Source organism: Ornithorhynchus anatinus, chromosome 4, assembly GCF_004115215.2.
Source record: "Ornithorhynchus anatinus isolate Pmale09 chromosome 4, mOrnAna1.pri.v4, whole genome shotgun sequence".
Lineage (NCBI taxonomy): Eukaryota > Metazoa > Chordata > Mammalia > Monotremata > Ornithorhynchidae > Ornithorhynchus > Ornithorhynchus anatinus.
Window position 1 is genome coordinate 37,547,863 of NC_041731.1, and position 22,204 is coordinate 37,570,066.

General features: G+C 50.1%; 1 protein-coding gene and 1 non-coding gene across 3 annotated transcripts in view; both read right to left on the reverse strand.

Annotated features, from left to right (window-relative positions):
* Nucleotides 1-16,828, reverse strand: part of SARDH (sarcosine dehydrogenase) — a 94,286-nt gene extending 77,458 nt beyond the window's left edge. The window contains exons 1-8 of one of the 2 annotated variants that reach the window (XM_001505570.5): nt 16,619-16,822; nt 15,295-15,694; nt 12,360-12,538; nt 11,831-12,010; nt 10,801-10,924; nt 9,598-9,698; nt 4,592-4,696; nt 3,661-3,790 (exon numbers count right to left, since the gene is read on the reverse strand). In XM_001505570.5, the coding sequence (XP_001505620.3) occupies nt 3,661-3,790; nt 4,592-4,696; nt 9,598-9,698; nt 10,801-10,924; nt 11,831-12,010; nt 12,360-12,538; nt 15,295-15,616 (1,141 nt within the window). In that variant the 5' untranslated portion in view covers nt 15,617-15,694; nt 16,619-16,822. Of the gene's footprint in view, nt 1-3,660; nt 3,791-4,591; nt 4,697-9,597; nt 9,699-10,800; nt 10,925-11,830; nt 12,011-12,359; nt 12,539-15,294; nt 15,695-16,618 lie in introns of both variants that reach the window. The other variant, XM_029063127.2, reaches the window with a different exon arrangement.
* Nucleotides 16,829-17,742: 914 nt separating this feature from the next.
* On the reverse strand, nt 17,743-17,868 carry LOC114811477. Its single transcript, XR_003759180.1, has one exon. It is a non-coding gene; the product is annotated as a U6atac minor spliceosomal RNA (small nuclear RNA).
* Between the last annotated feature and the right edge of the window lie 4,336 nt (nt 17,869-22,204).

A 22,204-nucleotide genomic window follows, 5' to 3' on the forward strand; every position in this document is an offset into this window, starting at 1 on the left:
TTACAACCTACCATCCTACAGAATGGGAGGAGGGAGAGCTGAGTTCAGGGACTCAGGAAAATCCAAGGCAAGAGACAAACAGAGAGAAGGCAGCAGGGCTAGAGATTTAGCAAAGAGATCTGGCAAACGGAGATGACCACTCTGGTGAGTGGCCCCTCCTCACTTCTCTCCATGTGGCCGGGGTTTGCCTCCTCTCACCCTCCTGGGGACTCACAGCCATTTCCCCGACTTTACCCTGCCCCTCCATGTCCTTGGGCATCTCAACAGGGCCCAGACCAGCAGGGGATACACAGAGAGCAGAGACAAGTCAGCGGTTACCTGCGCCAGACAGCAGGGCTCGGTGCATTTCAGCTCTCTGGTATCCACTGATTCTGACCCTGCTGCCCCAGTAACTGAGCTCCCAATTGGCAACTATTCCATCACTTAATTCCCGGCGTATGGCGACACCTATTGGGAGAATCCATCACGAAATCTGGCCGTGAACCTGCTCCTGAGATCCTGATTCCCAGGAAGACCAGGGACTCCCCTGTCTGCCCTCACTTAGGTTAACAGGCCAGCATCCTCACTAGGTTCAGCCCTCTAACTGCTGGCTAGGTCTGCCCTAACAGGAGTAGTCCCCAACAGGAGTGGTCGGGGCTGTAGAAGAGGAACAAACCAATAAAGTGATGGGCATTTGAGTAGAGAGTCCAAACTGAGCCGTCGCCCCACTGCCTCTCCCTGACCCCTCTAGCCTGGGTGCGCCCGGAGAGACCTCATGTCCAACTGGCTTCTTGGCCAAGGCAGGCCAGATGTTTTTGTAGTTGTCCCTTCAGCTAGCCCCCTGCCTCCCCAAACCCCACAGCACGGGGCCCCCAGCCTCTCAAGCCCCTTAGGGAACAGTTTTGCAGGCATCATCATGCCCACAGCCTTCTTTGATAACTGACCCAGGGTCCTGGCTGAGAGCAATGGCCTTCTCGGAGGCCACGACTTGGACCCAGCCCAGGGTGGAGGCCCACCAATCCTTGTGTTGGCTCTGCAGCAGGGGAATCACTCTGAGCTAGTTAAATCCCTCTCTTTAGTCCTTTACCATGTACAAACCCACACCCTCTAAAGGACAAGTAGCTCTAAACCCATCCCTCCTCCCACTGTCCTCGCCCTCTTCTAGCCACCCCTCAGCTGCATTTTCTGAGACAACTGCAAGTGCTATCCTTTTCTTGTACTCAGCCTCCATGGGAGAGGGAGGTGAAAGAACCCCCAGCTATCAGGTCTACAATATTGATTCAACCAACCCCAACCTTAACATGACCTCAGATCTCCCATAATTCCTTAGGAATGAAGTCCACCAGCCCGAAACTGTTCAGCCTCATGGGTAAACTTGCACCCTCCCTTCTTCCCTCCCTGACCACCATCTTCAACTGTCCACTTTCTATTTGCTCCTTCACCACTACTTTCAGACATGCCCACTTTGTTCATTCGATCACATTCATTGAGCTCTTACTATGTGCAAAGCACTGTATTAGGCACTTGGGAGAGTACAATATAACTACAAACAACTCCGCTATCATACAAAACCCTCCACTGACCCCATAGCACCCTCCAGCTATTGACCTGTCTCTCTCTTACCATTCCTCTCCCAACTCCTCCAGCAAGTTGTTTACACCCGCTGTCCCCACTTCCTCTCCTCCAGTCCTCTGGACTGTAAGCTTACTGTGGGCAGGGAACATTTCTATCAACTCTGATACACTGTACTCTCCCAAGCACTTAGTACAGTGGTCTGCACACTCATTATTTTGTTAATGAATTGTACATCGCCTTGATTGTATTTAGTTGCCATTGTTTTTACGAGATGTTCTTCCCCTTGACTCTGTTTATTGCCATTGTTCTTGTCTGTCCGTCTCCCCCGATTAGACTGTAAGCCCGTCAAACGGCAGGAACTGTCTCTAACTGTTGCCGACTTGTTCATCCCAAGCGCTTAGTACAGTGCTCTGCACATAGTAAGCGCTCAATAAATACTATTGAATGAATGAATGAATGAACAATGGATTAATTGATTCTTTCCTTGATTCCCTCCAAACTGGCCTCTGCCCCCTCCCCTACACAGAAACCGTCCTTTCTAAGGTCAACAATGACATCCATCTTGACAAATCCAATTGACTCTACTCCATTCTATTCATTCTAGACCTTTCAGCTGCCTTTCACGTTATGGACCAGCCCTACCTCCTGAAACCCTAACTAACCTTGGCTTCACTGAGACAGATCTGTCCTGGTTCTCCTATCTTCTTCTCAGTCTCTTTCACAGGCTCCTCCTCTGTCTCCCACCCCCTAACTTTGGGGGCATCCCTCAAGGGTCAGTTATAATTCCCCTTCTATTCTCCATTTGGAGAAATCTTTCACCCCCACGGTTTCAACTTTCAACTCTATGCAGATGACTCTCAAATCTACCTCTCCAGCCCCAACCTGACTCCTTCTCTGCAGTCTCATATTTCCTACTATCACCGAGACATCTCTGTTTGGCTGTCCCATTGACAGCTCTAATCTGTTAACAGTCCAAAGGAGAACTCCTCATCTTCCCATCCAAACCCTGTCTGTCCCGAGACTTTTCCATAACTGTAGATAACACCACTATCTTGCTTCCCACAAACTCTTAATGTTGGCATTGTTCTCTACTCATCACTCTCATTCAACCTGGATATTTAGCAAGTCACCAAATTCTGTTTGTTCTACTTTCATACCTTCACAACTTCGCACCCGGCAAGCACTTGATAAATACGATTGAAATACGATTGAACTTCTCTAAAATCCATCACTTCCTCTCCATCCAAACTGCTATCCTGCTGATCCAAGCATTTATCATATCCCTCCTTGACTACTGAATCAGTCTCCTCCCTGACCTTCCTGCTCCCTGTATCTCCCCACTCCTATCCATTCTTCACTTTGCAGTCAAGATCGTTTTTCTAAGAAACCTTTTAGTCCACATCTCCCCACTCCTCAAGAACCTCCAGTGGCAGCCTATCCATCTCCTCATCAAACAGAAATGCCTTACTCTCAGCTCTAAGTGACTCAATCTGCTCTCCCCAACGCCCCACCTTAACTTGCTGAGCTATTACAACTGAGCCCACACACGCTTCACTCCTCTAACACCCGTCTTCACACTGTGCCTCGAGCTCATCTGTCTTGCCGCCACCTCAATCTCATCCTCTTTCTGGCCTGAAACTCCATCCCCCTTCGTATCCTAGAGGGCACCATTCTCTTCCACTTCATAGCCCTAATAAAGATCCTATCAACTCCAAGAGGCCTTCCCTAACTAACTCCTCATTTCTCCATCCTTTTTGCCCTCCCTTCTGCATCAGCTACACACTTGGATAATAATTATGGCATTTGTTAAGCGCTTACTATGTTCAATGCTTACACTGTTTTAAGCCCTGGATCTGAACCCTTTAAGCACTTCGATATCCACCCCAACCCCAGCACCACAACACATATACAAAACAGTAAACTTTCAAACAAATTTTATATATAAGGGAAATGGCAGCATATGTCTCCTCACCTAGACAGTAAACTCCTTTTGGGTAGGAATCATGCCTACCAACTCTAGCTTTCTGCACTTCCCCCAAGCGCTTACTACAGTTACCTGCACGCAGTGAGTGCTCAATAAATACCCGCAACTGAATGTTTGATTACCTGGTCCACAGACAGTGGACTTAATCCCAGTCCTCTCCAGCACTGGGACTCTATTGATTGCGCCTTCAATATGCTGGGTGAAAATGTCCCAGTCCAGATCAAAGAGGCCAAAGGCGAACTTATCCGACACCTGGGGAAAAGGAAAGGAGAGAGAACGTGGGATTAAGTCACTCGTGGGATAGACATCTGTTTGATGCCTGAAAAGGAGGTGTGGTGAAACTTGGTAAACTCCTTGCTGGCAAGAATTGTGTCTTCCAACTCTGCTGTATTCTCCCAAAAGCTTAGTACAGTGCTCTATAATCAATAAGTGCTCAATAAATACCAGTCTGGGCCTTAAAATTAATGGGGCTTATTTGGGATCTCCAAGTGGTCCACTGGGACAGGGAACCCGGGTTTGCAGGGGAAGAGTCGTTGCGTGGAAATGAATGTCCGACACATTCTGGGTGGTGGGAGCCGGAAAATATACTTCTGAAGACCAGCAGCAGCCCAGCAGAAGGTGAAAGTGGATGCCCCAGACCCCAGCTCCAGCTCCCACCTCTCAGCCTTCCTGCAAAGTTTTCATCCAGGTGGCTCCAGCAGGCAAGCTGAGAGATGAGCCTGCTCCCCTGGCGTTCATCCTCCATGGGCTCTTTTTTCACGGCATTTGTTAAGCGCTTACTATGTGCCAGGCACTGCTCTAAGCCCTGAGGTAGATACATGCTAATCAGGTTATACGCAATCCCTCTCCCACATGAGACTCAAGGTATTAATCCCCATTTTTCAGATGAGATAACTGAGGCCCCCAGAAGGTAGGTGATTTGCCTAAGGTCACACAGCAGGTGGGTGGAGGCGACGGAATTAGAGCCCAGGTCCTTCTGCCTCCCAGGCCCGTGCTTTATCCACTAAGCCGTGCTGCTTCTCTTCCCTGCTCTTTTCCCCGTGCATCACTCACCTCCTCCCAGAATACTGGGTTTGACTCATAACCACCCACAGAGAGGGCATCACCTTGGAGACGGAGATAGACCGAGGCATCGTGATCGCGAACGTTTGGCATGTTCTAAAAATAGAGAGGGGAAGAAGAGAGGGGCCCTTGAGCATTCATTCATTCATACGTTCGATCGTATTACTGAGCGCTTACTGTGTGCAAAGCACAGTACCTAGTGCTTGGAAGAGTACAGCCTGAGGTGGAGAGTGTGTGACACACTGTGCGCTGGGGTAGAAACCCACTTCCCCGCTCAAGATATCAATTAAGCAGTCCCCAGCCCAGGAGATAACCAGAGTTTCCCTGAGCCTCCTGCCCACGACCACAATGACATGACTGGCCATCACTGAAAGCTGCTTGTGGGCAGGAAATGTGTCTTTTACATCATGGCGTAGTGATAGAGCATGGGGCTGGGAGTCAAAATGTCATGGGTTCTAATCCTGGCTCTGCCACTTGTCTGCTATGTGACCTTAGGCAAGTCACTTCACTTCTCTGGGCCTCAGTTACCTCATCTATAAAATGGGGATTGAGACTGTGAGCCCCAAGTGGGACAGGGACTGTGTCCAACCTGATTTGCTTGTAACTACCCCAGTGCTTAGTACGTGATAAGTGATGAACAAATTCCATCATTATTATGATTTCTATATTGTGCTCTCGCAAGCGTTTAGTACAGAGTTCTGTGCACAGTAGTGCTCAATAATTATGACTGATTGACTGACTTCAGTGTGCTATATGAAATGCTTAGGAATTACAAACCAAGCAAATGACATTGTCCCTGCCCCGAGGAAACTTACACTTCCTGGTGACCAGTTTGATGCCCCCAAGTTCACCCATTGCCAGTGCCAAGAAATCTCCCAGCATCAGAATTCACCAGGAATGCCCCCTTGGTGCGGTGTGTTTGGTTTTATTGATGAGCATAATAAAAATAGTTATAGTAATAATAATAATAATAATGATGTTGGTATTTGTTAAGCGCTTACTACGTGCAGAGCACTGTTCTAAGCGCTGGGGTAGATACAGGGGAATGAGGCTGTCCCACGTGGGGCTCACAGTCTTCATCCCCATTTTACAGATGAGGGAACTGTAAGAAGTGAAGTGACTTGCCCACAGTCACATAGCTGACAAGTGGCAGAGCTGGGATTCGAACCTATGATCTCTGACTCCCAAGCCCGGGTTCTTTCCACTGAGCCATGCTGCTTCTCTTAATAAGTATTAAGCACTTATTATGTGCCAAGCATTGTACTAAATGCTGGGGACATACAAGATAATCAGGTTAGAACAGTGCCTGTCCCACATGGGGTTCATAGACCAAATAGGAGGGAACATCATTTAATCCCCACTTTACAAGTGTGGAAACCGAGGCACAGAGAATAATAATCAATAATAGTGGTATTTAAAATTGCTTATTATGTACCAGGCACTGTTTTAAGTGCTGAGAAGATAAATGACTTGCACAAGGTCCCTCAGCAAGCAAGTGGCAGAGCCAGGATTAGAAGCCATGTCCTCCGACTCCCAGACCTACGCTCTTTCTACTAGGCCACCGTACCTCCGGTAGAGTCAGTGGGGCCGTTACAAGCAGCCAGGGCTCAGCAGGGCTGAAGAGATTGACTGGAATAGATAATGTCTGGTTTGGCCATCCCTAGAAAGAAGTCAGTCAGTCATATTTATTGAGCACTTACTTTGTGCAAAGCACTGTACTAGGTGCTTGGGAGAGTACAATATGACAATATAACAATATAACATACACATTCCCTGTCCACAACGAGCATGAGAGCCGACAATACCACTCAACAGTCCATCACTCCGCCATTCTGACAACTTTCGGGTCCTCCCGGTAGGCCTGAGAACGAAGCCGGTGTGATCTGAGATTTCGCCGGCTGGCTTCACACCTGTCCAGTTGCCCTGAAAACAGGCAGAGGAGGCTGGGCAGCTCGGGAGAATGGGGGGTCGGGGGAGGGCGAACCGGGGCCAGAGGGGAGGTTGATTCCCCAGGGAAATGGGTCCAGACCCAGCTTCTGGGGAACTAGGAGCTCCTCCGGAGAAGACGGAGGTGGAAGCTCAAGGTCTGGCTGCTGCCTGACCCACCCAAGGCCAGCCATCGGAGGAGAAGGGAATCAGACAGATCCCACAGGGGAGGCAGTCGGGACACACTCGCCTCATGGGACCAGGTGTGGCTGCCTGCCGGGAGGCAGAGAGGGGATGGACCAACCTGACCCTCCATCCAACTCCTCAGGGGCTCAGACTCCCTAAGAAGCCCCCACTCCCAGAGGTAGGGTCATGCTTGAGAACTGGAGATCTAGTAGGTTCTGCCTTCACAGCATGGCTAAAATCCGCCCTTTCCTCTCCTTCTAAACTGCTACCTTGCTGATCCAAGCACTTATCCTATCCCACCTTCACTGCTACGTGGGAAGCAGCGTGGCTCAGTGGCCCAGCCCGAACCTGGGCTTCGGAGTCAGAGGTCAGGAGTTCGACTCCCGGCTCTGCCGCTTGTCAGCTGTGTGACTGTGGGCGAGTCACCTCATTCTGGGCCTCAGTTACCTCATCTGGAAAATGGGGATGAAGATTGTGAGCCTCACGTGGGACAACCTGATTAGCCTGTATCTACCCCAGCGCTTAGAACATAGCTCTGCACATAGTAAGCGCTTAACAAATGCCAACATTACTACATCTGTCTCCTCGCTGACCTCCCTAGCTCCTGACCACTCTCGACCATACTTCACTCTGCTGCATGAATCACTTATCAACAAAAACATTCAGTTCATGTCTCCGCACTCCTCAAGAACCTCTGGTGGTTGCCCATCCATCTCCGCATCAAACACAAACTCCTTACCATTTGACTTTAAAGCATTCAATAAACTCGCCCCACCCTTTCTCACCTCACTGATCTCCTAGCCCAGCCCATACACTCCACTCCTTTAACGCCAGTTTACTCACTGTGCCCCGATATCGTCTATCTCACTGCCGACCAATTTCCCACATCCTCCTCCTAGACTGGAACTCCCTCTTCCTCCATATACGCCAGACCACCACTCTTTCTACCTTCAGAGCATTATTCTCCAAGAGGCCTTCCCTGATTAAGCTCTCTTTTCCTCAGATCATTCTTCCTTCTGTGTCATCAGTGCACTTGGATCTCCAACCTTTGAACATTTGATACCCTCCCCACCCCCAACCCCACAGCACTGACGTACATATATTACAAATTATCTAAATTAATGTTTGTCTCCCCTTCTAGACTGTAAGCTCGTTATGGGCAGGGAACCTGTCCGCTAATTCTGTTGTGCCCTTCCAAGCACCTAGTGCGCTGCTCGGCATATAGTAAGTGCTCAATAAATACTATTGATTGAGCGATTGATTGCCTGGGCTATTCTCTATTGGAGAAAGTAGGGGCGTAAGCGATATCCCAGCCTAACAGTGCCACTGTTGTTGGAAGAACAAGATGAACTGGACCGGGGAGTTTTTCTTAGAGCAATAGCAGCCCTGGAGCAGGTATATGGAAAAGGGAAGAAAGAAACAGAAAATATGAACCCTCTCTGTGGGAATTTCCCTTAGCATCATCACAATGTGATGAGCACATTGTGGGGCATCAGAGACCTCTAGTGGCTTCGAGGGGAGTGGGCTTTTTGTTTGCCCGTCAAAGGGCAGGGACTGTCTCTATCTGCTGCCGATTTGTCCATTCCAAGCGCTTAGTACAGTGCTCTGCACATAGTAAGCGCTCAATAAATACTATTGAATGAATGAACACTTCTTTTGGTCACTGTGGTGTCGGGAGAGGGGTCAGTGTGGTGTGGGGAGAGGGGTGGCCACAGAGAGCGACTCCAGCGCTCAGAACAGTGCTTGGCCTATAGTAAGCACTTTAAAAATACCATCGTTAGTATTACTGTTAGAACCATAACGCATATAGGATTGGACGGTTGAGGTGGAGCTCGTCGGCCTGATAGGGAAGCAATGTGACCGGGGGTCCAGTCAGGGCACCTGGGTTTTCATCGTTTAGACTGTGAGCCCGTTACTGGGCACGGATAGTCTCTGTCTGTTGCCGAACTGTACAATCCAAGCGCTTAGTACAGCGCTCTGCACATAATAAGTACTACTGAATGAATGAATGAATCCCCTCTCTGCCGAACGTCTACTGCGTGATCTTGGGAAAGTCACGTCACCTCTCTGTGTGTCCGTTCGCTCATCTATGAATTAGGGGTAATACCTGCTTCTCCCTACCTCAAATGAATAATGTAGAGAAAGAGTTAGATAATCAGTGTGAAAGTACTTTGGAAAATAAAAAAACGCCCTCCAACTTTGAGGAATTATGATTGCCACATAGGAGTCCTGGATTTGGGAGAATGCTGGAGGCAGTTATTCTTTCTGGGTGCATTTAAGGGCAAGAACAGTCAGAGCTAAGAACCTAAGCCAATAAACTCCTTCTTCAGAAACATGTTTGTTTCTGTTCCTTCGCTGACGTCATCTCACTGGTTGGATGGCAACCGTGGTGTTCCGCTTCAGGCAGGCTACTTCCTCCTTTGGAGGGCGTCTGCACATACTTCCAAGCTGGGCATCTGGTTGGCAGGTTTGCTTCATTTTTAGGGTACCTGTTAAGCGTTATATATGCCAGGCACTGTACTCAACGCTGTGTCAGACACAAGATAATCAGGTTGGACACGGTCCCTGTCTCGGGGATAACAAGCTAAGAGGGGAAGGAACGGGTATTGAATTCCCATTTTACAGATGAGGTAACAGAGGCACAGACAAGTTCAGTGACTTCCCCAAGATCACATAGGAGACAAGAGATGGAGCTGGGATTAGCACTCAGGTCATCCGACTCGCAAGCCTCTGGTTTTTCCACTAGGCCACTAGTGACTTTCCAATGACTGTCCGGAGACTTTTTCAACCATATCTCTCTCACCTGGGCCCCAGAGTCGAGGACTCCCAGCTGCAAACTCCTTCTCTCCCTCCTGTCCCCCCCCCCCCCAGAGCCTTACACCCACCTGGATCCCATCGATACGCTCGGTCACCACGTAGGCATGGTGCATGGCCACCAGAGGCACCTTCACTCCAGCCATCTGCCCCAAAGAGGTCGCCCACACACCTGTCGGCAGAACACAAGCTCTTAGGGACTCCCAGACCAGGTCCGAACAGCCCCCCCGCCACTCTAATAATAATAACATTGATAATGGTATTTATTAAGTGCTTACTATGGGCCAGGCACTATACTGAGCTCTGGTGGTGGATACAAGCAAATCGGGTTGGAATGTCCCTGTCCCACATGGGGTTCACAGTCTTAATCTCTATTTTACAGATAAGGGAACTGAGGCCCAGGGAGGTGAAGTGACTTGGCTGAGGTCACCAAGCAGACAAGCGGTGGATCCAGGATTAAAACCCATGACCTTCTGACTCCCAGGTCCATGTTCTTTCCACTACACCATGCTGCTTCTCAAGCCAGGACTCTAGCCAGGACTAATGAGAAAAGGGTAAAATAGGGGTCATCTCATGCCTGGTACCCCCCCCCCCTCTAAGGCACCAAGCCTGGGGGAAGCTGCCTTTTGCCCGCAGATCTGTCCCTTCCCCTCGAAAAGAAGTACCTCTAAATTACAGCCCCCTCAGGCAGGCAAGGGTTCATATGTGAGCTCCCCGAGGGCAGGGATCATGTCTACCACCTCTATTGCATCGTACTCTCCCCAGCACTTAGAACAATGTTCTACACATAGTAAGGACTCAAATAAATCCTACTGATTTATTGCTTCAAGCCTTTGATTCCAAGTCAAGAAAATGGCTCCGAGGGTCTGTGTAGTTACTGGGGGTTCTCAGGCCTCAGTCCTGGCCGGTTCCTCCCAAGCCACCGCCTGCCCTTTTTATCGATCAAACAATCTGCTCTCCCCTCTTTAAACCCCACCGCTCCATCTCAGCCCCCTGGACCAAGTTCATTTGCCTACAGGTAGATGGATTATGCTCTCCTTCCTGTGAACAAGAAGAAATTTAGTCGAACCACAGTGACTCAAGTGCTGAGGGAGATGTTGAGTGTCCTAGGTCTTTGCACCCTTGCCCCTCCCTTCCTCCCTCCCACCTCCTAATTTAGGGAAAGACTCTGATCCCTCCCCTGTTCAGGTGCCCCAGCCCCCACCCCTGTTATTCCCCCCCCGGCCCCAGTCTTCCATACTAAGTGGTCAGGCAGGGGCGGGTGGCTGGCTCACCTGCACAGTTGACCACGCAGGACGTCTGGATGGAGCCGTGCTGGGTCTCCACAGCTGTGACCCGCCGCACACCAAAGTCATCCGTGTGAACTCGGATGCCAGTCACGGGGCAGTTCTCGATGACCTGGACATCGACGGGGAAGACAGAGACAACAGGCCTGAACAGGCCTGACCAGCGGCACCTCAGGCCCAGGGATGTGGCTTAGAGGTATGAGATTGACGAAAGGATAGGGGAGTGAGTGATGCATTCAAGTCAGTAGAGGAGGTGGTGTTGAGAGCATCACTTTGGTCATCAAGGGAAGGTAGTTTGAGTATTAAAACCCAGGTCCTCTGACTCCAAGGACCGTGCTCTTTCCATTAGACCAGGCTGCTTCATAATAATACTGAGAGCTCACCTCCTCCACTGAGAACTCACTTCCTCCCAGGGGCCTTCCCAGACTGAGCCCCCCTTTCCCTCTGCTCCCCTCTCCTCCCCCCCACTCCTGCTCTTCCCCCTTCCCCTCCCTTCAGCACTGTGCTCATTTGCATATATTATTTGTATATATTATTTATTACCCTATCTATTTTGTTCATGAGGTTTACATCCCCTTGATTCTATTTATCTTGATGATGTTGTCTTATTTTTGTTTTTTTCTGTTTTGCTTTCTGTCTCCCCGGTTTAGACCGTGAGCCCGTCATGGGGCAGGGATTGTCTCTATCAGTTGCAGAACTGTACATTCCAAGTGCTTAGTACAGTGCTCTGCACATAGTAAGCGCTCAATAAATATTATTGAATAAATGAATGAGTGATCGCATTAATCAATCAATGGAACACTTACTGTGTGCATAGCACTGTATTAAGCACTAGGGATTGTTCAATGCCAGTAGAATTGGTAGATACGTTTCCCACCTACGTGCTACTTGCTCTGGATATGTGCTTCGTCGAGGATTCTGAGACCATCTACTTCTTGCTTATCTGCACAACAGCAGAGCCACGTTTATCATCTGGCACCTGCTGGTATGATGGAGCCCAGACCCCCCACCTCCCTACCTGGGCTCCTCTGGCTGTGGCAGCCCGGGTGAGGGTAGTGCAGGTCCCCGCTGGGTCCATGGTGCCATCCTTGGGAACATAGAGGGTTCCGTAGAGGTCATCGACATTCATCAGCGGGTATAGATCCTTGGTTTCTGCAGGAGAGAGGACGTAGGACTCCACCCCATAGGCTTTCCCGAGCTGGGGACAAGACAAAAGAAGGCACAGCTGAACCCTGGAAAATTACCAAGTCCCGCGAGCCCCTTTGAAGCCTTGCCAGGGCCTGAGGATCCCCAGGTGGCACCCAGCTTTTCTGAAGCTCCAAGCCCCCTTCTCCCATTCCCCTCCCCACCAATTAATCAATCGGTGGTATTTATTGAGAGCTTACTATGTTCAGAGTACCGTACTAAGTGCTTAGGAGAACACGACAGAGTTAGCAGACACGTTCCCTGCCCACAGCCAACTTGCAGCCATGTGACTGAGGCCCTGGGGATTGCTTTTACTTCCAGTATCTTCACCATGAAAAGCCCACCGGAGGCCAAGTCCTCACCGACATGAGGCGCTTGTACTCGTCCAGCCTCTGGCGATTGGAGGCGATGAAGAGACCCCCGTTCTGGATCCAGCCTGTGTGCAGGCCCGTCTCCTCCTCCAGGTCGCGGCTCACCACCTGGCGTGTGTGTGCCAGCAGCTCCACTTCCACGTCACTGGGGCGGAGTTGCCACAGTAGGCCTGAGGGGCACAGGCAGACAGAGGGCTGGAGACCCGGGCCCACCCCCAGCCTGCAAAATACTCTCCCCTGCCCACGTTAGCAGGTGACGGGGGCTCTGGGGTCCCAGTTTCCACTCCCTGGCGGACCTGTTGTGTGGCCGTCCCCCTCTGTCTTCAAGTTTATCCACAAATGTTCCCCATCTTACATCTCTGCTCTCTTCATTCGCTACTCCCCAAACCTCTCCTGTTTTTGTTTTTTGTTTTGTTTTTTCTTAAGGTATTTGTGAAGTGCTTACTATTTGCCAGGCACCGTTCTAAGCACTGGGGTGGATGCAAGGTAATCAGGTTGGACACAGTTCAAGTCCCACATGGGGCTCACAGTCTTAATCCACGTTTTACAGGTGAGTTAAATGAGGCCGAGATGTGAAGTGATTTGTCCGAAGGTCACGCAGCAGACGAGTGGCAGAACTGGGATTAAAACCCAGGTCCTTTTCAATCAATTGTATTTACTGAGCGCTGACTGTGTGCAGACCACTGTACTAAATACTAGGAAAGTACAATTCAGCCATAAAGAGAGACAATCTCTGCCCACAATGGGTTTATTGGCTCCCAATCCTGCACTCTATCCACTAGACCATGTTGCTTCTCCTAGTCTGTGCTGATCTCTTCATTCTCACACCTCTGCCCCCTCACGCACACAGTTCATCCAGCTTGGAACTCTCTACTTTCCCAAATCCAATAAACTACAACTCTCCCTATATTCAAAGCCCTCCTAAAATCCCACTTCCTCCAAGAAGTCTTTCCTGATTAATACCCAGCTTCCCAAGATATATAAACCCATCAACCATCCCTAGCCCTTACATAGTAACTCACTGTATACCTATCAACAGCACTTAAGTAATAATAATAATGTTGGTATTTGTTAAGCGCTTACTATGTGCCAAGCACCGTTCTAAGCGCTGGGGTAGATACAAGACAAGTAGGATGTCCCCCATGGGGCTCACAGTCTTAATCCCCATTTGACAGATGCGGTAACTGAGGCACAGAGAAGGGAAGTGACTTGCCCAAAGTCACACAGCTGACAAGTGGAGGAGTCGGGATTAGAACCCACGACCTCTGATCTTTTTGATAGGTCAAATTTAAAAGAAGTGCAGTGAACAGCACTGATATTTCTATTCCGTTTCCCTAGATGTTTCTCGAGTATGCCCTAGAATCATGCTCCAAATGGTTGTCGATCATCCTGACACCAAGGGCTGACAATACGTTTTAAGTGTTTATGGAATAATCATAATAAGAATTCGAATGAACATTTGAAAAAGCTTGCCTACTATGTTTGTCTGGCACCTCAGTGTGTAAGCTCCTTGTCGTCAGGAAATATGTCACTTGTTTATTGTGTACTTCAAAAGCTCATCATTATTATTATTATCATATTTGTCGAGGGCTTACGATGTGTCAAACCCTGATCTAAGCGCTAGGATAGAACCAAGTCAATCAGGTCGGACACAGTCCCTGTTCCACTGGAGGCTCATGGTTTAAGTATGAAGAAGTAAGAGAGGCAGCGTGGCTTAGTGGAAAGAGCACGGACTTGGGAGTCAGAGGTTGTGGGTTCTAATCCCTGCTCTGCCACTGAACAGCTGTGTGACTCTGGGCAAGTCACGTGACTTCTCTGTGCCTCAGTTACCTCATCTGTAAAACAGGGATGAGGACTGTGAGCCCAACGTGGGACAACCTGATTACCTTGTATCTACTCCAGTCCTTAGAACGGTGCTCGGCACATAGTAAGCGCTTAACAAATGCCATTGTTATTATTATTAAGTAGGAGGGAAAATGGGCATTGGATCCACATTTCACAGTTGAGGAAACTGAGGCAAAGAGAAGTAAGTCATTTGCCCAAGGGCATACAGCAAGCAACTGTCAGAGCTGTAATTAGAACCCACGTCCTGTGACTCCCAGGCCCATGCTCATTCCCCTAGGCCATGCTGATTCTCATATTGGGAAGCAGGGTGGCTCAGTGAAAAGAGGCTTTGGAGTCAGAGGTCATGGGTTCGAATACCGGCTCCGCCACTTGTCAGCTGTGTGACTGTGGGCAAGTCACTTCACTTCTCGGTGCCTCAGTTCCCTCATCTGTAAAATGGGGATGAAGACCGTGAGCCCCACGTGGGACAACCTGATTCCCTTGTGTCTATCCCAGCGCTTAGAACAGTGCTCTGCACATAGTAAGCGCTTAACAAATACCAACATTATCATTATTATTATTATAGTCTACACAATACAGTTACTACTACTAATACAGCTGCCCCTCCCCCTCTCTGAGCCACCCTGAATCTCAGTCTGCCCATCTACAATATGGGCAGATAGTTTCCTGATGCTTTATGGTTGGAAGTGCTGTGTTCCTTGGACAGAGGCAGTGCTTGACTCACTATCCCTACCTGACCGGCCCCCCCGACACTAAATGTGCCTCTAAATCTGTCCCCAGTGCTTCCTCTAATTGTGTGCTTGCCTGTCGTGACTTCTCCTTCAGAATGTCAGCTCCTCTAGGGCGGGGACCGGGCCTCCCCTCGGTGCCCAGCCCAGGGCTCCGCACCCAGAGTTCAGTTCCATGTTGACTGACAAATCTTCACTCATCAAGTCAGTTTGGCTGTCTAAGCAAGCAGCGATGCGGTGTGTACGTGCTCTGGCTTGCTCTCTCCCTCCACCCAGCCCAGAGTACCCCCAGTTCCATTCAGGAGAGTGGCCAGAGTGCCCACGGTGCCCAAGGCAGAGTCACACCTGCCTACCTGCCGTGTGCCAGGTGGTCCCAGAGGTCAGGCGATCTCTTTCCAGCAGCACCACATCGGTCAGGCCCATCTTGGCCAGGTGGTAGAGCGTCTGGCAGCCCAGGCTGCCCCCGCCGACCACCACCACGTCGGCTGACTTGGGGAGTGGCTTGGTGGGGCCCTGGGTAGGGGGACTGTCCTCTTTCAGGGTCCGCTGGTAGGGGACGCTCTTCTCTGACGTCGGGGCCGCTGCCCCGCTGAACAGCCTCTGCTGAAGACATCTCCGGGTGGCCAGGGGCTGGCGGGAGGCCACAGCCCGGAGAGCGCGGCTCAGGGAGGCCATAGGGGAGGATGCTTCCCGAGGCTTCCGAGTTCCACCGGATGGCTGGGGTCTCAGCAGGACGTGGGGCCGTCGAGAGTCCTGATGGGAGAGGGGGGAGGTGCAGGGGAATCCCCCTCAGGAAACCCTCTCTGTGCCCACTTCGGGACTAACCCGGCACGCCTCCCTCAGGATCCCTGTTTGCCTCTGGTGGGCTGTGACCTGGTGGGCTGGCAGTACCAAAGCTCCATTGGCTGTCCCCTGATAACTCCTGGATCTCTGGGCTGAGAGCCCAGTCTATCTGCCTGCTTCCTTTTCGGCAGCGGCCTTGTGGCAGCGGGACGTGTCAAGGGCATGGGAAGGGGCCCAGAGGCTTTACTTTGGCCGAGGCTTCTGAGGGGACCCCAGTTCCGGGGCTTCTCTACTAACCAGGTACATTGTGCCCCCTTCCCCGAGAGCCAGAGGTTAGCAGGAATGAGTGGGACCTGGGCTTCTCTCCCCTGTCTCTTCTGACTCTCCACACACCTGGTTACAGTCTGTCTCCTGCCCCCTGGGCAGAGTGCAGGAACCCAGCTGAGTCCCCGTTCCCATGGGGGAGACCGGCTCCCAAGAATGATGGATCTCTCTCTCCTCCCTCACTATGCCCTTCTCACCCCAGCCAGCCTCTTATGGTCCTTTCTCTAGAGCCCTGAGTTCCGCTACAGGTCCCGACTGCTGTTCCTGCTACGCTGCACTCCAGCTGTGCCAACTTTATGGCACTGGTGACCCTACAGAGCAACTCTCAGACCCTGCTTTCCCACAGTCCGGGGTCCTGCAGCTCATGTCCTTCTTCTCTCCAACTTTTTTCCTTTCCGAGAAACTCCGAACCCCAGAACAAGCCCCGGCGGAACAGCAGCAGCAGAAGCAACAGCAGTGTGCTTGGGCAGCAGACACGCAATCCCTCTCTCCGGCCGGGCAGAGGATCCCGGGGGGGAAGACAGCCTGCCGAGAGCTGAGCAAACAGTGTTGGGCGTTTGGGAAACTTACCTATTTAGAGGAAAGCCCTTCAAATTTCTATCTCCTGTACCCTCTCCGTTCCAGTCTGGTGTTTTCTCCTGAGGGCCACTCTGACTTCTCTCCTCTTTCTCCTCCTCCTCTTCCTCCTCCTCCTCCTCCTCTCTCTCCCCACGCTTGGCTGCCAGGGAGATTGAGAAAGCTCCAAGAAATGTTGCCAAGCTGACCAGCCGCCTGTTTTTCCGGCCAGCTGCAAATCTTCCCTGAGACTTGGGAGAGCTGGGGGGTTTTGTTTTGTTTCTCTCTCTTTCTTTCTCTCACACACACCCTCACACACACCCCTCACACAAACCCCTCCCCCCACCTCTGTTCCTCTCTCTAATAGAGGGAACTGCTCTCTGGATTCCACACAGCTCCAAGGGTAACACACACAGAAGCGGCCGAAATCCACAAGCGGCCTCACAGAATCATGAGAAGCAGCTTGGCCTAGTGGCAAGAGCACAAGCCTGGGAGTCAGAGGATGTGGGTTCTGATCCCCGCTCCTCCACTCGTCTGCGGTGTGACCTTGGGCAAGGCACTTTCACGTCTCTGTGCCTCAGTGACCTCATCTGTAAAATGAGGATTAAGACTGTGAGCCCCACGTGGGACAACCTGATTACTTGTATCTACCCCAGTGCTTAGAACAGTTCTTGGTACATAGGAAGTGCTTAACAAATACCATTATCATTATTATTATTGTTATTGTTGTTATGCTGTTGGTCCATCAGCCTTGGTTTTGCTGCCGGAGCAGAGGAAAGCCCTGCAGGGCCAGTCAGATCTATCCCTCAGGCAGGTTACTCTGCATTTCAACTGAAAAAAGAAGTGCATTCCCTTTTCAATTCAGCAGAGTGTCCCAGAGAAATCTGTTCTGCTCTAGGAGAAAGCATTCATTCAATTGTATTTATTGAGTGCTTACTGTGTGCAGAGCACTGTACTAAGTGTTTGGAAAGTACAATGCAGCAATGAAGCAATAAAGCACAGTGGGCTTACAGTTTAGAAAGGGGGAGACAGACATCAAAACAAGTAAACAGGCATCGATTTAAATGGAATATATTCACATCGAAACAGGTAAACAGTCGTCAATATAAATAAATAAAATTATAGATTTAGAGAGAGAGAAAAAAACTTGGTTAGATGCCACAAAGTAGGTGGCAACGCCTTAACCCTTTAAGTGTTGTATAGGCCACTAGAACTTCTTCCATCCTTCTCAAGGGGAGTGCTCACCTTCTCTCCAGATATGATTCCATGAAAATGTCTCTTTCGTAAGCTCCTCGTGAGCAGAGATCACGTCTACCATCTCTCTTTTATCGTACTTTCTCACTGAGCCCAGTAAATGCTCAAAAAATGCCATTGATTGATTGATTGATTGTGATGCCATTCCCCCTCTTCTCTGATAGCCTCTTACCCCAGATGTAGCCATCTTGATTAGAAGATTTTTGTATTCTCTGCCTCAGTTTCCTCCCCCCATCTCTAATTGGACCCTGCCTCTGGAGGCTCTGTAGGGCATTACTGTACTAGGGTGAGGAGTTCCTTGCCTTGGTTAGGTCTGGGCCCCATTCCGTTTGGGGTTTTCAGCGGATCCCTGAATGTCGTTTGTGCCAAGCCTCTATTGCTGTGCCCACAGGCAGGGGAGGATAAGGGAGATTAATACTCACACGCCTGCCCCTTCATATTTACAGACATATCTTTACATGCTGTCACTTGCTCCTACCTGGAATTTATTTATCTGCCTCCCCTGCTAGAGTGTAAACTCAACCTCTATTGCACTCTCCCAACACTGACCTGCTCACCTTAGGCTTAGCACAGTGTCTGGCACATACTATTTTTACTAATAAAGGTGGAATTTGTAAAGGAATTGTTATTACTAAGCATCCAGTAAGCTTGTATAGACAAATCAAGGGTCTAGGAATCAGAAGAACCTGGGTTCTAATCCCACTCTGGATTAGAACACATTGCACACTGGTGGGCAGGGAATGTGATGATTTATTGCTGTATTGAACTCTCCCAAGTGTTCAGTACAGTGCTCTGCAAACAGTAAGTGCTCCGTAAATACAATTGAATGAATGAATAATCCCAGCTCCGCCACCGTGTCTGCTGTTTAACTTTGGGTAAGTCACTTAACTTCTCTGTGCCTCAGTTTCCTCGTCTGTAAAATGGCGTCTAAAACATGGGACTATGTCTGACCTAATTATCTTGTACCTAACCAGAGCTTAGTACAGTGCCTGGCACATAGTAAATGCTTAACAAGTATAATTAAAAAGCAAACAAATGAAAGCTTTCCCACCGCCTCCCTTCCCTTTCCCACTCTTGCTCAGCTCCCAGCTGGCTTGAGAGGCAGGTGCGTGTGAATTTTATCCCAGACGTCATTGTGACATTGTGTGTCCCCGCAGCGGTCAGGACAGCAGGGAGCCCTAGGTACCAGGGGAAAATTCCCACTGCTGAACAGAGCCACTGCCTGCCCAGGCCACTTCCCTCCGTGTCTCAGCGCCGGCTCTCCAGTGAGCGGCTCTGCACCCCACAGTCCGGCTCTCCACGTGCACTCTGTGGGGCCCTGTGGACCTGCTAGCGGGTGGGAGGGCAGCATCTGGGTTGGGGGTGATGGTCGCAGCTTGACCAGATAGCACGGAGGCTGCAGGGACGGGGGCAGGCCCCGGGCAGGAAGGGCAGCGGCTGCTTCGGCCAAGGCAGCATTAGGCAGCCGGAGGGGTTGCTGACAGCCTTTCCGGACCTCAGGGGACGGCCTGGGGCAGGCCGCTGCCCAGTGCACATCGTCCCATCCAGGTTCCGCAATGGAGTACATGAGCAGCTCATCTCCCTCCCAACTCAGGGACAGCAGCTGCCCTCCTCCCCTAGCTTCCTCTCTGCTTTCTCCTCTCCCCCCTCTGGATTAAGCTTATTGTGGGCAGGGAACATGTCTACTAGCTCTGTTATATAGTACTCTCCCAATCGCTTTGTACAGCGCTCTGCATACAGGACGCACTCAATAAATTTCGTTGACTGATTGACCTTTCTTCCCTCTTCCCTTTTTGCTCCATCTTCTTTCCTTCCTTGTCCCCTCTTTTCATTCACTCATTCATTCATTCAATCGATCATATTTATCAAGCACTTACCGTGTGCGGATCACTGAACTAAGCACTTGGGAAAGTACAATACCACAGTAAACAATCACGTTCCCTCCCCACAACAAGAGATGCAGTCTAGAAGTGGGGGTTACAGACATTAATATAAATAAATTACAGATATACCTTTCCCCTCTCTCTTTCCCTCTCTCCTCCTCCCTCCCCTATACCCAGAGAAGTTCTTCTAAGCAGTGTCCTTCAACTAGCTGGAAACCCAGGGAAATGCCAGCACACCAATTCCTCATCCCCACCCCCAAGTTCCTGGGGTCGTTTCATTCCTGGCCACTAATGCCCATTAACTAAAGTGACATCTGCTCTCACTGCATCTCCTGTCAAAGACTCACAATCCAGGGATCCGTCTGAGGGGGAATTCCCATAGGATAGCTGTTGGGAGGGAGCCAGAGAGGGCAGAGTCTGGAGAGGGCTCAAATGCCATCTATGCTTTGAGCCAAGTGCCCTTATGAACCTGCAGGACTTTGAGCTTCATCCCGCCGACACAGTACTGCCAGGGTTACTCACCCTGTGCTCCTGGCTGCCCTGGCCGTTCCATGGGGGAAATCGATAACTCTGGACACAGCCCGGGCCCTCTTGCAGAGCCGGAAGGGGCTCAGAGGTCAGTACTCTCTGCCCCTTCTCCAGATCACCAACAAATAACACACTCAACCCAGATGCTCTGCGGGTGGCCCCTTGGGGAGGATTTGGCTTGGAAGGAGGTTATTAGATTAAAAATTAAAAGTAACTGCAAGGTTTTCCTTTGGCCTTTTTAAGATGGGCAGTACTTCATTTCTTCTGCTTCTGGTGGGACACGCTGATTTGAGAAAACTAGTTCTAGCCATTTAGATGCAAGCCCTGGGCAATGTCTGCTGCTTAGGAGGTATCAGTTTCACAAGCATTTATTGTGTTCGGCTAATGTTTCCTCAACGACCCCAAACCCTTGGCATGCACAAGTGTATCTAATGTCAGACTACACCGAAGAATCTAAGATATTCGATTCCACGAGCACAGCCTGCTCCCGCCGCTGGCCACATCGGGCTCCCTCTCTCAGGATCGCACCCTGAGAGTTTCGAGAGAGTTGAGGGCGGAGACGCAAGTTTACTGCACGAAAGAAGGCACTGGTAAAACACATATATTTTTACCAATAAAACTGTATGGATACACTACCAGAATGATTGCAGATGGAGAGTGAGGTGTTCTGGAAGAGATGTGTCCATGGAGTCGCTAAGGGTTGGAGATGACTCGACAGCACAAGACTCTGTGTGCAGAACACCATGCTAAGCGCTTGGGCAAGTACACTATAACCACATTCCTTGCCCACATTGAGCTTACAGTATACTGATAAAACCCCCCAGGCAACTTTCTGCCTATCTTCCCCCAGCTAAAGTCCTGTGTTAATCTTAGGACTTCTGTCAAAAAATGCTCAGACCATTTTTTTATGGTATTTGTTAAGCACTTGCTATGTGCCAGGCACTGTTCTAAGTGCTGGAATAGATTCTAGCTAATCAGGATGGACCCAATCCCTGTTCCTCAGAGAGCTCGCAATCTTCCTCCCCGTTTTACAGATGAGGGAACTGAGGCACAGAGAAATGAAGTGACTTGCCCCAGGTCATACCGCAAACAAGTGGGGGAGCCGGAATGATAAAATAGGTCCTTCTGACTCCCAGGCCCGTGCTCTGGGAAGCAGCATGATGTAGGGGATAAAGCATGGGCCTGGGAGTCAGAAGGTCATGGGTTCTAATCCTACCTCCACCACTGCTGTGACCTCGGGCAAGTCACTTCACTTCTCTGCCTCAGTTACCTCATCTGTAAAAAAGGGGGATTAAGAGTGTGAGCCCACTGTGGGACAGGGACTGTGTCCAACCTGGTTAACTTGTATCTCTCCCAGGACTTACAAAATTGCTTGGCACAAAGAAAGCACTTAACATGTACCATAATTATTATTAGGCCCCGCAGCTTTAGTAGGAACTTTAGCTAGTTCCATATCCAACCGGGATGGGCCATGCTGCAGATCTTGGCAAGGTTCCTCCACCTTGGACTGAATCATTGTGATATCACTCCGCGTGATGAGAGATCATAGCCGCTGTCATGAAGGACACCTTCCTCTCCTTCTCTCTGTCTCTCTCCCTCTTCCTGAGAAAGGGAGGGTAATCCAATAGCTGACAGGAGTCCCTTAGGATTGATGGGGGAATGGTCATAGAAACCCCAGGGAAAGAGGTGAAATCACAAATGCCAGTGGCAAAAGTTAAATCAGACTTGTGGAAAGAGTCTCAGCCTGGGTGTCAGCGGAACTGGGTTCTTCTCCCAGCTCTGCCACTATCAGTGGTGTGACCTTGGACAAATCCCTTATTTCTCTACATCTCAGTTCCCTCATTTACAAAATGGGAATTCAATACTCGTGGTCCTTCCTATTTTGGCTGCGAGCCCCATGTGGAACAGGGACTAAGTAGTAAGGAGAAATGGTATC